The sequence below is a fragment of the Mchenga conophoros genome, linkage group LG7, assembly GCF_057382185.1.
Source record: "Mchenga conophoros isolate Kocher_MC1m ecotype Shallow Benthic linkage group LG7, M_conophoros_male_GT1.1, whole genome shotgun sequence".
Taxonomy (NCBI): Eukaryota; Metazoa; Chordata; class Actinopteri; order Cichliformes; family Cichlidae; genus Mchenga; species Mchenga conophoros.
This window is the reverse complement of record NC_140532.1, coordinates 59,137,268-59,150,733: the sequence shown is the minus strand read 5'-3', so window position 1 is coordinate 59,150,733 and position 13,466 is coordinate 59,137,268. Positions and strand designations below refer to the sequence as shown.

The window sequence follows — 13,466 nt, the reverse complement described above, 5'->3', positions numbered from 1 at the left end:
AGGGTCACTAGAGTCTCAATCATTCACTCGTTTTGGGTCATACTGCATTGAGCTTAATTTTGATTAAGGCTGATTTAGGCTGATTCCTGCTTTTCTTTATCAGAAAATTGGGGTCATTCCTGAGCCCAATCAAATAATAAATATAACTCTACTCATTTTATCCATAAATTAGATATAAACTATGAATACTGTCTTATAATATAGTTCAATTTATGAAGCGCCAAATCATAATAAGGTCTCAAGGTCCTTTATATTGTAATGTAAAGACCTTACAATAATACAGAGAAAACCCCAACAATCATACGACCCCCTTTGAGCAATCACTTGGCGACAGTGGGAAGGAAAAACTCCCCGTTTATAAGAGCTTCCCCCGCAAATGCTTTAATAATGAACTACTTGACAAATAAATAACAGATAACAGATTAATATAAGCAGCTGACTCTCCGGTGAGTTTTTCATCGTGCAGAGGAACTGTAACTCCATGCTGTTGGACTGCAGGTGGCGACAGTAGTCCTTGTTGTGCTTTGCAGGCTTGGTGAGCTCATGCAGCACCATACGAACCAGTTCTCCACCTGATTATACTCTGTTGTGGATACATCCAGCTGGAGATAAAACAGCCAAGCAGTTATTCCTGTTATACTTCTTTGAAGACCACTTGAAGCCCATCACCTGGGGACTTGCTTCATTGTAATGTAAAGTCTCTGCAGACGAGTCTGTTTGGTCCTGAAAAACACTGGCAGACATGTGGACATCTGCACACACACTTGAACTCTCCATCTGATGATGATATTTACATCTCTGGAGAGGAAGCTGTATAATATCGAGGACTATATCCAGTAGGAGAACACAACACTGAAATGGCCTCAGGGTAGCTGATTAGCTAGGTGTCATTTTCTCATGTGAAATTAAAATGTTAAATTACTGGCGAGCTCCTAGTAAACACACATTAGACACACATATTTTAGCAGATACACCCATGCTATCAATTTGAAACTCTCACGCTGCGTTGTTCACGATTTATTGCATTCACAAACTTGGGTGTCCACGCTGACCTCCCGACTAGGAGGGTGACAACAATACCCCACCAACCTTTTACAGCTGAGGGGTAAAGAAAAAAGAATCTCTCTCCAAGCAAATTCAAATTGTGGCAAACTCTGTGATAATGCTTTGAATATTTGCATATGTGCACACATGTTGGGTTTTTTTGGTCTTCTTTTTGTTGTGGATACATGCCTCAGGCACAGTGGCAGGTTAGAGCTGCTCCACCGCTGTTAGATCAGAATTGGGTTGAAAAAGTTGAAAAAGACATTGAGGTGCATGTGTGTGTGTGTGTGTGTGTGTGTGTGTGTGTGTGTGTGTGTGTGTGTGTGTGTGTGTCTCTACATGCCAGGCCTTCAGGTATTGATTTAGGACAATTTGAAACTGCACCTACGTGCAGAGACAAGCAGTGAGGAAGGAGGAGACATGAGCAATATACAGAGAGATAAAGGAGTCGCGCATCTCTCATCACTCTGTCGGGAGTGAGTTGGCAAGCAGCTGTGGAAGGCCTGCCATTCAAACTAATCTGGGCTGCCACACACACACACACACACACACACACACACACACACACACACACACACACACACACACACACACACACACACACACACACACACACACACACACACACACACACGAACCATGAAACCCAGCAGTGTCAACGTCCCGATGAAGAGTCTCATTTATCCACTGAGGAGACATGGCACAGATAAATATCCTTCATGTGGCCTCTCGGTCTTTATTACTTTACAGTTGCAAAAAAATTTTTTGTGCGAGCCAGAAAACATGCTGCAAACCAACACGTGGCCTACTCCGTCTGGCTAGAAGTGGAAAAAATGCAGAGGGAAAATAACAGGGAAGGTTTCACTGTGTGTGGAAATATGCACAGTTCTCTGCAAGTATACTGAACACACACAGTATGTGTATGCTAGGTGTGTGTGCGTGCATGTTTTCTGCTGGTGACAGCTATGTGGTGTGACCATGATGTAGAGAGATAGTTGAGTATTGTGTTACGGACAGAGGCGAGCACCCGCCCTGTAGAGATTCATCCCACCTTAAACCGTACCGTACACCCCAACACACCAGCTGCTCACTGGGTGACAATGTGGCTTTAAAACTGTATGACAGCTCTTTGCTCCCCCAGCTTCCTGTGAAACACTTTCCTGATTATTTTATGGTCTCAGTCGGTATTTTAAGGTCTTATTCAAGACAACATGACATAAACATTTTAAATTCAAGTCCCCACTAGAGGGAGAAAGCACCATAAAGGAGGGCATGCCCAACGTGACTGACAAGCTGCTAACCTGTGAGCGTGCACAGTCTCTTACACCTAATCATATCTGCTCCGCATCTTTATAAACATATTTGTGGAAGAGGATGCGCAAGAAGGATATATTGCTGGGTTTTACCACAATATAAATGTTTTTTTCTACCCGTTTGGCGATAGTACCGCCCACCCGAGCCTGAAACCAGGTGCATCTCCACTGCAGCCTACACACACCTGAGCCTTAGGGCAGCATTCTTTCAGTGCAGTCAAAGTGTTTAGATGTGCCAGCATGTCACGTCTTGTTCGGCTGGGTTTAATTGGGTGTATAGCGTGACACCCAGTTAAACCCAGGGGGCAATATATTCATACATATTCTTAAATCCATGCAGTGGGTCAGAAATTGGGCAATTTAGAAATGTAAAACACAACTTTTTATTAATGCCGGCTCACCTTTTCCAGAATTCCCCTGCTGGCTCTTATTTGCCGCATCCTGACTTTGCCCAGCAGGTGGAGAAGAAGGCAGATGAGGGGGCGGCAGAGGAGGTGGTGGAGGAGGGGGAGGAGGAGGTGGTGGTGGAGGACGGAGTTCTTGGTGGGGAGAAGTCAGGTCCTGGCTGACTGTTTGGTCTCCTTGTCCCAAAGCAGCTCCTAATACTGTGCCGGTCTCTCTGGTCTGGCTCTGGAGGGGCAGAGGTGAGAGGTCACGACCACAGAGCGAAGATCAGAGAGAAGCAGTTACAGTTCGGGTAAATATTTACTCCTCAGCTTTAGCCATGGTTGGTAACCACACTGAAGCATGACAATAATTTACTACCAAAGAAAGTACATGACTCACTGTCACATGACTGCCATGACCCACACATTTTCGGTCTTATTTAATGAAGCTCGTAGCTTTTTTTCTTTATATATTTTCTTTCAGACGATACACAGCGAAATAAAACAGAGTTCAACTGACAAATTAGAAGTTTGAAAAAGCAAACAGTGAATCAGCTTCCTCACAACGCCCCCTCCCTTGAGCTGTCGCCTTCACGGGCTCACAAAACACACGACGTTCGACGAGCATCGAGATGGATGCAACGCTTAAAACTCTGTGCTGTCGCCGCGCAAACAAACTCTGAGCGATGCTCTCTCTCCAGCGGCTGGCACGATACTAAAACCAAGTGAGGAGAAAGATCTGGCAGCGCCAAGCAAACCAATATTTAACGAGGCCCGTCGAATGAGAGGGAGTTCTTATTTATAGCAATGCCCTCGAGGGGCAGTAGTAGGGAGGAAGAGCTGACATCCAAACATCTACTTAAACTGGAGCTGCTGGCTGAGCTGCTGCTACGACTGCTATGACGAGAGACGCCCAAACAAAGCTTGCTAAGCTACTCCGCAACATGCAAACTATTGCATGTTGGTCACATATGGATTATTAAGTTATTATGAAAACAGTTTTTCTGGTAAAAGTCATTTCAGTTATGTTTAGTTACCTTTATGTCCTGAATGCCTCAGAACAAAGTCCACAATGCAAGCCAAGACTGTCAACTAAGTTAAGACTCGTTAAAGCCACTTTAATCAACAACGATAAATACTTCAGATGAACAACAGATGAAGTGATTGTGTCTGACATCAAAGGGCTTATCTTAAGTGGGAAAGCATAAGAGACTTAATACCCAACTCTAAAGTATTTTGAAGTAGTTTACAGGGATGGCAGGAAGCCATTTTCAGCTAAGAATCTGCAAACAAATAGCAGGGAGGACAAAGAAGTTAAAGAGTGTAACGTTCGCCTCAGGAGCTGCTTCAGATATATTAAGACTGTATATAAATAATGGCCGATGCCACTGTGTACTACAAGCCTTGAGTTTAGTCTGTGCCCATCAACATATTTGCTTTTCAAGTCTAAGGTGACAATATCTGTAAGAGACCATAGAGTTGGAGGGTTATTGGCTAACGGTAGCATTGGCAACCAAGGGGGCGGGGATGCTATTTTAGGCTACCAAAAAAGAAAAAACAGGCTTAAAACACAATGTAGTTACTAGCAAAACTTAGCAGACAAATTTTGAACAGTGTCTCTTGGCATAACCAAAGCTGAACAAGATGAAACCTGTGCGACGCTAATTACGAGCAGCTTTAAGGCTCCCTCACAGGGAACTGAGGCTAAATTATGAGTGTTTATGAGAACAGCAGTTTTGGCATTTCCATGTTGGTCATTTTCTTCAACACAAGTGGCTGCACTTGGTTAACACCAACGCAACCCCGATAAACAGAATAAATATTAGACATGCCTTCATCACATGGCCTTTGATGCTCATGCTAATGTCATCTGCTGGACGTGAAAACGGGCGAATTTGTGCTAACAAGCTAGTCGTAAAAATGTTATAAGGTGATAACAAATTAATGATGGGTTTACAGCTTAGCTTTGGAGGTTGCCTACAGGTTTATGGAAAAAGAGAGGAAAAACATTTCTATGATTACAACAGATCCTCACCAAGTCTGCTGTTTATAAGGTGACGTTAACGCATGCTTTGGTGAAAGCAGAACTTTAACATGCACCATTCCTGCGCTACAAACTGTCAGCCTCGAACACAAACAACACAGTTTGTGAATCCCAGCAGAACCCTCGCGGTTATGAAATATTACCCCAGCCCAAAACCAGCTTTGCAGTCTGTCAGGATAATGCACTGTTTACGTGTTTAGCTGGAGAACTACGTTATTCTTTTGTGTACACAAAGCAGGGAACTCACAGCTGCTGAAGATAACTGAGTCACAGAAGTTCAATCACCAGACTTGAGGCTGTTGTTAAGTCGTTCTTCCCAGTAAAATAAGTTATTGTGTAGTAACAAACCAGTTAACACCCTCACACTCGCCTTTATTTTAAGGTCCTGCACTTAAGGCCAAGGAGGAGTATTTTCAAGTCTGAATTGACGGGATGATCAAACACCCATCAGACTTTTCACTTAACCAACTTAATTCAATAAAAATGCCCTGAGAACCATCCAAATCCATTTAATGGGATAACACTGTAGCCCTTATTGAGGTCAAGTCCTATTTGGTAAATAAGGTTACAAATAAAGTTTTTTTCTTAAGTATGACCAGGAAATGTATTAATGCACTAAAAGGAGAAGTACTCATAAGAAAAATGGTCCCAGTGATTGTTCTATACTTTCATAGAGTGTTTACCTAGTTTACTATAAGCTGCAGCTAATGCTAATGGCTAATGAATTGAATCAGAGAATCAATCCATTTGTATAGAATTATATTAAAAAACTTCCCCATGAATTGTCATTTTGAGGTTTTGCAGACACAAACAATGCAACATTAACTTGACCCCCATTTTTGGACATGTGACAATCATAGTGACAATGTAGGATCAAGTTAATGATCTGGCAACCACCTGTTGCTAAGGAAAACGACATATTCCCCAAATGGGTGGCAGAAACCTCCTTGTGATTCCTTTGGTCACTAGCATATTGCTGCAGTTGCAATTTGATTGGGAGTTACAGACGTGTCCACAAACACTGTCCAGCTACTCTGCAAGCTGCAGTGAAACTGGATATGAAGACGTTTCACCTTCAAAGTAAAAGCTGTCCCTTATGAAACATGTTGGCTGCAGATTTATTATTGCCCGACTAGTAGTTAGCGAATATTTGCAGACAAACATGAAAAACTACAGGCAATCAGTAATCGCTGTTCAGGCCTCTGAGTTCCCTAAACTGTTTTTTTCTAGTATTGGATCTGGATGATGTCAGTTAGATGGGCTATCTACAACATGGTCATCTCGGGCCCTACCCACATCCTGTTCAAACCAATCAGAGGGAGGGTGTGTTCTGGTTTCACAAGGAGGATAAACTGAGGTTCCAGTATGAGGTAAATAAGGATTACTTTGAACTGTGAATCATGCAAAGCTACTGTGATAGAATCCCAGAATAAAAATGTGAAACTGTAAATTAGCATGAGAAGTTCATTTTAAGTACAGTAATGTGAAAAAAAAAAAAAACAGTGGGAAGCATCAGCTCTTTAACTGCTGTTATGTCTCCCGGTTCCTCGGAAATTCCCCTTATAATGCTGAGTCATAAAATGAAACACAAAAAGATTAGTGTTACGAGACTTCAGCTGATATGCTCTGATGATTCTTCAAAGGGAAAAAGCCAAAACATACTATAGCCTAAAATCAAACAGGCGGTAGATCTGAAAACAATTAAGTGTGCTACTGCCACATCCGCATGCTACTCGGCCAACTTCTGCTCCATCTGCAGACTGCAAGTGAGGGGACGGAAACTCAGACTGGAGGTACAAGAAGCAAAAGCAGCACTCACGAGAACAACAAGAATAAGCAAGATTATGAGGCAGGAAAGCAGAAAAACAAGGAGTGTGGAAAGAGACCTTCCAAGTAATTCAAAAAAGCTGCAAGTAGCACAAAAAAAAAAACCCTCCTGAAAACTGTAAAACTCAGACTGGGAGCTGACAGCTGCCCCTCCTCCCCCTGCATTCAGAAACCAGCTCGACTCTGCTGTTAATTCTGACACTAGCTTTGTTTTTATAGACGTATAAAGCTCTCATATAATGAGGCAATTATTCAGGTCTGTGCAGGACCACCAGATGTGGGCAGCATACTGCATTTGCTGTTTATACCAATGAGCAATTGCTGGATCCTGCTGGAGAAAATCAAATTCCCGACCACTGCTCCCTCCCCGGAGTTGCTCAGAATCCAGCTGCTTTGTGTTAAAACGAGATCATGAAAGTTGGCTTTAAATCCTGGAGGAGGAAAATACTGGAGTGGCACTAAGGTCTGTCTTATGTGTAGTTGAGAAAAGCAGAAATGCTGTTAATCTCACTAATAACAGTTTTTCTGTGCATTCTGTGAATTTCCCAACAAACATTCATTAAATTCAATCCTGTTTTTAAAGCTTCATTCATTTTTGGCCACTTGGGGGCAGTAGATCAAGTTGTAAACAAAAGAGCAACAAGTTAGTTACCTGATGATTGCAAACAATCCGAGTCATGTTAGCTTTATTCTCTGTAGATGATAAAAGCTGCACTTTGGGCCTTTTCACACCTAACTCGCTTAGTGTGGAATTTTCTTTGGCATGAACTGAAAATTATAGGTGTGAAACTTACCACAGACCATCAGGCACCAAACAGCCAATCCTGAGACTGACAAAGAGCTGGATCAAACTGAACCAGGGTTTAGTTTGTTTCCAGTGTCAAAACACTCTTGGATGGTTTGGAATTTTGGACCAATGACAGGAAGAAGAAAAAGGGGCTGTCATCAGCACTAAAAGAAAAGAAATGAGCCATGGCAGCAGAGGTAGGTCATGTAAAGTCCTTCAGTGTGCTCACATAAGCTCTTTGAACTAAAACTACAAGGATAAAATCTATGCAGTGTAACAATAAATAAATGAATAAATAATCATGGTATGGACTTTCAGGTTCACCAACTAGTGGTTAATTATGTAGTTGAAGTTTGATGTCAAGCACACCAAAGAACTGTAGCATGCATTGGTTTAAAATGTCTTTTTTATTTCAAATAATTCTGCCTCTGGAAGTAAAGTTGATGAGAGCTAAAAGAATAAATAAAAACAAAATAGGTTTTGGAACACACGATCACTGGAATAAAGGTGCTGCACCAAAAGCTTCCTTGTGCTTGCTAGCAGACTGCCACGATTTGCCTCCAGTTTGAATGGAATACACCCACTAGCACTAGCTAGTTTGCTGGCAGCGCAGTAGTAATTGAAAAGTTGTGATGTAAACTGAAAATGGAGACAGGTCGCCTTCAAAAGGCACTACTCTTACCTTGAAGGCAAACAATCTCCATCTTTATATGTGTCGCACATTTCAGTTTCGCCACAATTTAGAGAGTAGTTTGCAGAAGAGTCTGCATCTTCCATGCAGTCTGCAGAAAAATGCACATTTTTCCCTAGCAACCAGCGGTTGCCAGTTGGTCTCTAGCCCTTTGCTACTGGGGCTTTAATCACTTGAACCCTACACTGTGGTGCACAAAAATGGCTGACAAGTTAGCGTCACATGACTAATGGTCATGTGACAACAAAAGCCCCAAGAGCATGCTGGCAGGCTTAGCTTCAAAAGCTCAGCAGACACAGTGCAGTTCTTATTTAATCTGTGCACAGCATTAATTCACTATATTAGTCTTCCTATGCAGCAATAACCTGCAACATCTATGTTAACACTGCATCAATCAATAAACCACCCACCAGGTGGAACACACAACACATTAAGTCTCTGTTTAGTATAGATATAAAGACAGAACAGCAGTCTTATGCTGTGCAGTTGTAAAACTGAAAGTACAGAACTGGCTTTAATAGTTTTGTTGTATTAATTATGAGTGTACAGCAGCTGTATTAATAGGCAGTACTGTTTGGGGGGTTTTTATTGTTTCTTTTTAAGAGTTACCAAAGTATATTAGAGCCATAACCTTTACATATTAATAAATTCTTAATGAAAACTCATATTAGTGCAGATCAGAGCTTTAAGTTAAGGTTTTGTGCATTTTCCCATACCACTGATTATGTGGAAATTTGGTAGTGGTTACGTGTTTTTGTGCTCCTAGCATCGTGGCTAGCATAAACCCTGCTTTCAGCTATTGTGTCACACGTGGCAATCCACACAAGGCAGCAGCAGGCTCAGCTGAAAAGCTGCTATAATGTAGATAATGCACATAAAACGCCATCATTCCCTTCAGAGCGCCAAGAAAAGGAAAGACAGACAGAGAGAGGGAGAGAGCATTTATAACTTCCTGGGGATTCACTGGAGAAGCACACACACACACACACACACCACAGAGGGTTGATTTCAGCATAGAGAAATGTGCTGACCTGCACTAAGCAAGAGCCAAGGGCAACAAAACACTAAATACAAACGCTCCTCTCTGAGCTGGGTACTTTCCCTTCAGTGCTTACACATGTTTAAAACGGAGTGTCTGCCTGCTTCTGAGAGAGCGTATGCTGTGTGTGTGTGTGTGTGTGTGTGTGTGTGTGTGTGTGTGTGTGTGTGTGTGTGTGTGTGTGTGTGTGTGTGTGTGAAAGAAAGAAACAAAGTACCCAAACTACACATTTATGATTCATTTCAAAATAATCCCTCAAATCTCTGCAACACTATCTCAGTTGTTACTGTATCAGCTGGTTAATGAACCATTTTGGGAAATCTCCTCCAACAGACTCCACCTTTCATTGCAACACATCCAAGCTGACAGACCACATGCTTGTAATCATTTTAGCACCAATATACAATATTTATGGCTTTATGAGTGTTGTTAAGAGATACTGTTTGTTTTACACAAAGTGCACTTTTCCAATTTCTAATCATTTGTCACTGGATGGGGTTTGGTCCATCCTCAAAAGCCAGGTTGACGGTTCAAACTCCTTGTCCTGCTGACTTGAAAACTAGAATATAACTGACATGAAAATTGATAACACATGTGCTTGATTTCCTTAAATTACTATGCAAAAGTCTCAAGCCACCCCCCTCATCTCTTTATATTTTGCTTCCAAGGAGCTAGACGGTCTTGTCATGTTTTAAAGTGATGTTGAACAGTATTTCTCCAGGCTTTCACGTTATTTGTTCCCATTTATTTAGTTGACTCTATAAAAAAATGCCAAAGACAACAGAGTTTGACGGGCATAAAACAATATTTTTTCACAAACAAGGTGAGAGCTACTAGTGGAAAACATGACATGTCTCAGCATGGTGTGCTATGTGTCCTCAGAAAATCTGAGCAACCTGGACAGGTGGAGGACAAAATAAGTAGCAGGCCTAAAAAAGCCATCTACACCAGACGAACAGTATCTGAAAGTCATGTCCTTAAAAAACTGAAAGAAAAAAATCCAGCAAAGACCTCAAACAAGACCTAAGAGATGCATCTGGCCCTTCAGCTGTTTGACAAGCATCAGAAATGTTCTCAGTGGAGGATGGCTGTGACAAAGCCATTCTTCAATTCAATTTATATATCGCCAAATCACAACAACAGTACCCTCAAGATACTGTGTATTGCAAGATAAAGAGACAGAAAACCCCAATAATGAAATGACCCACTATGAGCAAGCACTTTGGTGACAGTGGGAAGGAAAAACTCCTTTTTAACAGGAAGAAGCCTTCATCAAAACCAGGCTTAAGGAGGGGCGACCGTCTGCTGCAACCAGTTTGGGGGTGAGGGGAGGAAGACAGGACAGTCAGATTTTGATCCACCATGCAATGCCATGTGGAAAGCATCTGCAGCTTCAAAAAAGTAAAAGTGCAAAAAACACACAACGGGACACTATCAGTCAGACTGGCCTCCCCAGAGCCCAGGCTACAACATTAATGAAGCAGTGTGGGATCATCGAGAATTCAACATAAAGGCAGCCAACTTCAGTCTGTGTTAAAGAATAAATGTGATCATATCAAACAACCTGTTAAAATTATACAAACTCTGCTTTTGACTTATATACTGTATTTCACTGAACCTATTTGCCATTTTTCTAGCACAATATTAAGAAACTGTATATTGTAACGTGTTCTTTCACAGCTTTCACCCTCTTTGTTCAGCTCACAGTGTGTATAAGGGTTGATGTGTACAGCCCGGCACATCAAGCCAAAGAAAACGAGCTAGGATTAGCTCGACTGGTCTCAACATGAAAGATATATTTTATGCCTTGAGCGTCAAAATAATAACATTCCTATGATGAACCCTGAAGCTGCATTTAATAAGACTGTTATATTTATTTCCAATTGCTGAAGTTAATAAATAAATATTTGTTGAATGTTTAAACTTTAACAAGTTGATATAAATCTGATTGATATTGTGCTTATAAAAAGAACATTTATCATTAATTAGTTAGCGACAGGCTAGCGACCTGTCCAGGGCGTAAATCCCTCACCCGGAAGTGAATGGATGGAAAGTTATAGTTAAGTAGGCGTTCACAAGGACAAGTTCGCGTTTGGAGGCAAAACCCCCCTCCCCCCAAAAACAAACTCAAATACATTTTGTGTTTGAACTGAAGCTTGGTGTAGTGTTAAACTATTCCTACCTTGTGCCAGCAGGTGCAGTGTGTGAGGCAAGCTTGGCAGGCAGACAGAGGCAGGTAGGCAGCGCTGGCATCAGGCAGGGAGCAGGCAGTGGGAGACAAGGGGGACAGAGGCAGGGACACCGACTGACGGTGATAGTGGTGATGCGGCTGAGCGTAACAGATGGCAGTTCGTTCACCGCTCGGCCCTGCAGCTTGAGTTTCTCCTCCTCCTCCTCCACTGCTTGCCTGGAACAACAAACACACACAGTACCAGGGTGAAGAGCACAAATATGACTACCTGCAACATGCTGAGTGACAGCGTGATCCATTTATCTATTCATCTCTGGTCTGCACAGGACACAAAAAAGAAATGTGGAACTACCCTCCTGCTTATTTGTAGGAGATTTTCCATCATAATGGAAGTAATTAAATTAAATTTTAGTCATATATAAGATGATTTTTCTGAGAGAATGTGGAGATACAGAAATTCTTTTATTGCTGCCATATAATCTGCATCATTATAATTGCATTAATAACATTCTTCACAGCATTATTTCATCTAATAATATTTCTCACAGTATTGATACTGCATTACAGTTGTTTATTGAAGATGTCCATTTGAGGATCCTTCCATTATGTTGACTTTTATTACAAGTACGGTTAGAAGTATTTTATACACATTGCATATCTGTGCTTATTTTGAGTTGATGTTCAGTTCATTAAGGGTTTTAAGCTTCACTGGCGTGACTGTCCAGGTGATACATGCTGAGGGAAACTAGAACATAGAAGGATAACTGCAATGCATGCTTATAGTACATATAATACATATAATCTAGGAATGTGTCTGGCCTGAGGCCTCAACTCATTTGGTGTCTTAATATATTTTATTCTACTTGGTAACAGACAATCAGAGTCAATAATTAGCCTCAGAGACCCTGAGGGCTTGAAGTTTATTACCTTGTATGGAAGGTGTTATAGAAAAGAGAAGTTGTATGTCTGCTTATAGCTATTAAAGATGTACGATTAACTGTGACTAATGTCTGGAACCTATTTTAATCTGTCATTGACGCCATGGGGGGGCGTGTACCCCACTGCTTTATAAGTGTCCACAACATGTATTTTGGTCAGAAGACATATGTTGATGTTTTCTCCGGGCTGTTAATAAACTCATCGTTTGATTGCACTTTTCTGGGGCTTCCGTGGTTTGTGACACTGCTCTACATTGATTGATTTCGCGACAGAGAATAACATTGTTATCACTAAAAACGATAAACTAATTCCTGCTCCTCAAAACCTTCAGTTTGCAAAGGACAGCCAATCCCAGCAGAGATAGCTTAAAGAGATTTTAAACGGCTCATTTCAGATGATTAAAGATTATCTTCAATTTTAAATGAAGCAAAGTAAAAAAAAAAAAACAGAAAGAAAGAAAGAAAGAAAGAAAGAAAGAAAGAAAGAAAGAAAGAAAGAAAGAAAGAAAGAAAGAAAGAAAGAAAATATTGAGCTTGAAATAAGCACAGGTAGCTCCTCTTCAATCTATTCAGCACTGATAACCCACCACTTGTTGCTTTCACCTACAACCATGTAATTTACCTTGTTCAGTACTGAACAGCACAGACCAAGGTCTGTGGCATTCACAGGCAGCCTGTCATTTACAGTATCTCACCTGTAATTTGCTGCATAGGTAACATGAATGTGCTGCACACCTGTAACCAGCTGGTGTTTCACTTGCTGTAATCACACTTTCTTTTCTGACCAGAAGAGAAACCCTCACCTCTGGCCACGCACCAGTAATAACCCTGGATGGCGAAGCTGAGGTGATCTGAATTTCCATTTTCATCTTGTTTAACTATTTTTGCAGTGGATAATCACAGGATCTTAGTAAATCCCTCAACTGGACTTACGTTATGTATTTGGGTTATATCATTCAAACTTGGTACTGTTTTCTGAAGTGCCTTTCACTTCCTCTTTTTGAGGAACCACAGAAAAATCTCACTGAAAGTCTCTTCCTCTGTGCAGGCTTTTTCCATCTGATACATAAACTGAACCTCCTGAACAGCTGTGTCAGCACCTAAGTGGGAGAATTCAAGTGAAATAGCCTCATTTCCTGTCTGATAATTGTGCATTTTCCCTCCAGAAGTTAGATCCCAGCATGTTTTGCCAACGTTTCTTGAAAC

General features: G+C 41.3%; 1 protein-coding gene across 2 annotated transcripts in view; it reads right to left on the bottom strand.

Moving 5' to 3' along the window:
* zcchc14 (zinc finger, CCHC domain containing 14) overlaps positions 1–13,466 on the bottom strand; it is a 31,896-nt gene that overhangs the window by 15,536 nt on the left and 2,894 nt on the right. For both annotated transcript variants that reach the window (XM_085280503.1, XM_085280502.1), the window contains exons 2-3: positions 11,314–11,538; positions 2,759–2,987 (exon numbers count right to left, since the gene is read on the bottom strand). In XM_085280503.1, the coding sequence (XP_085136629.1) occupies positions 2,759–2,987; positions 11,314–11,538 (454 nt within the window). The remainder of the gene's footprint in view (positions 1–2,758; positions 2,988–11,313; positions 11,539–13,466) is intronic.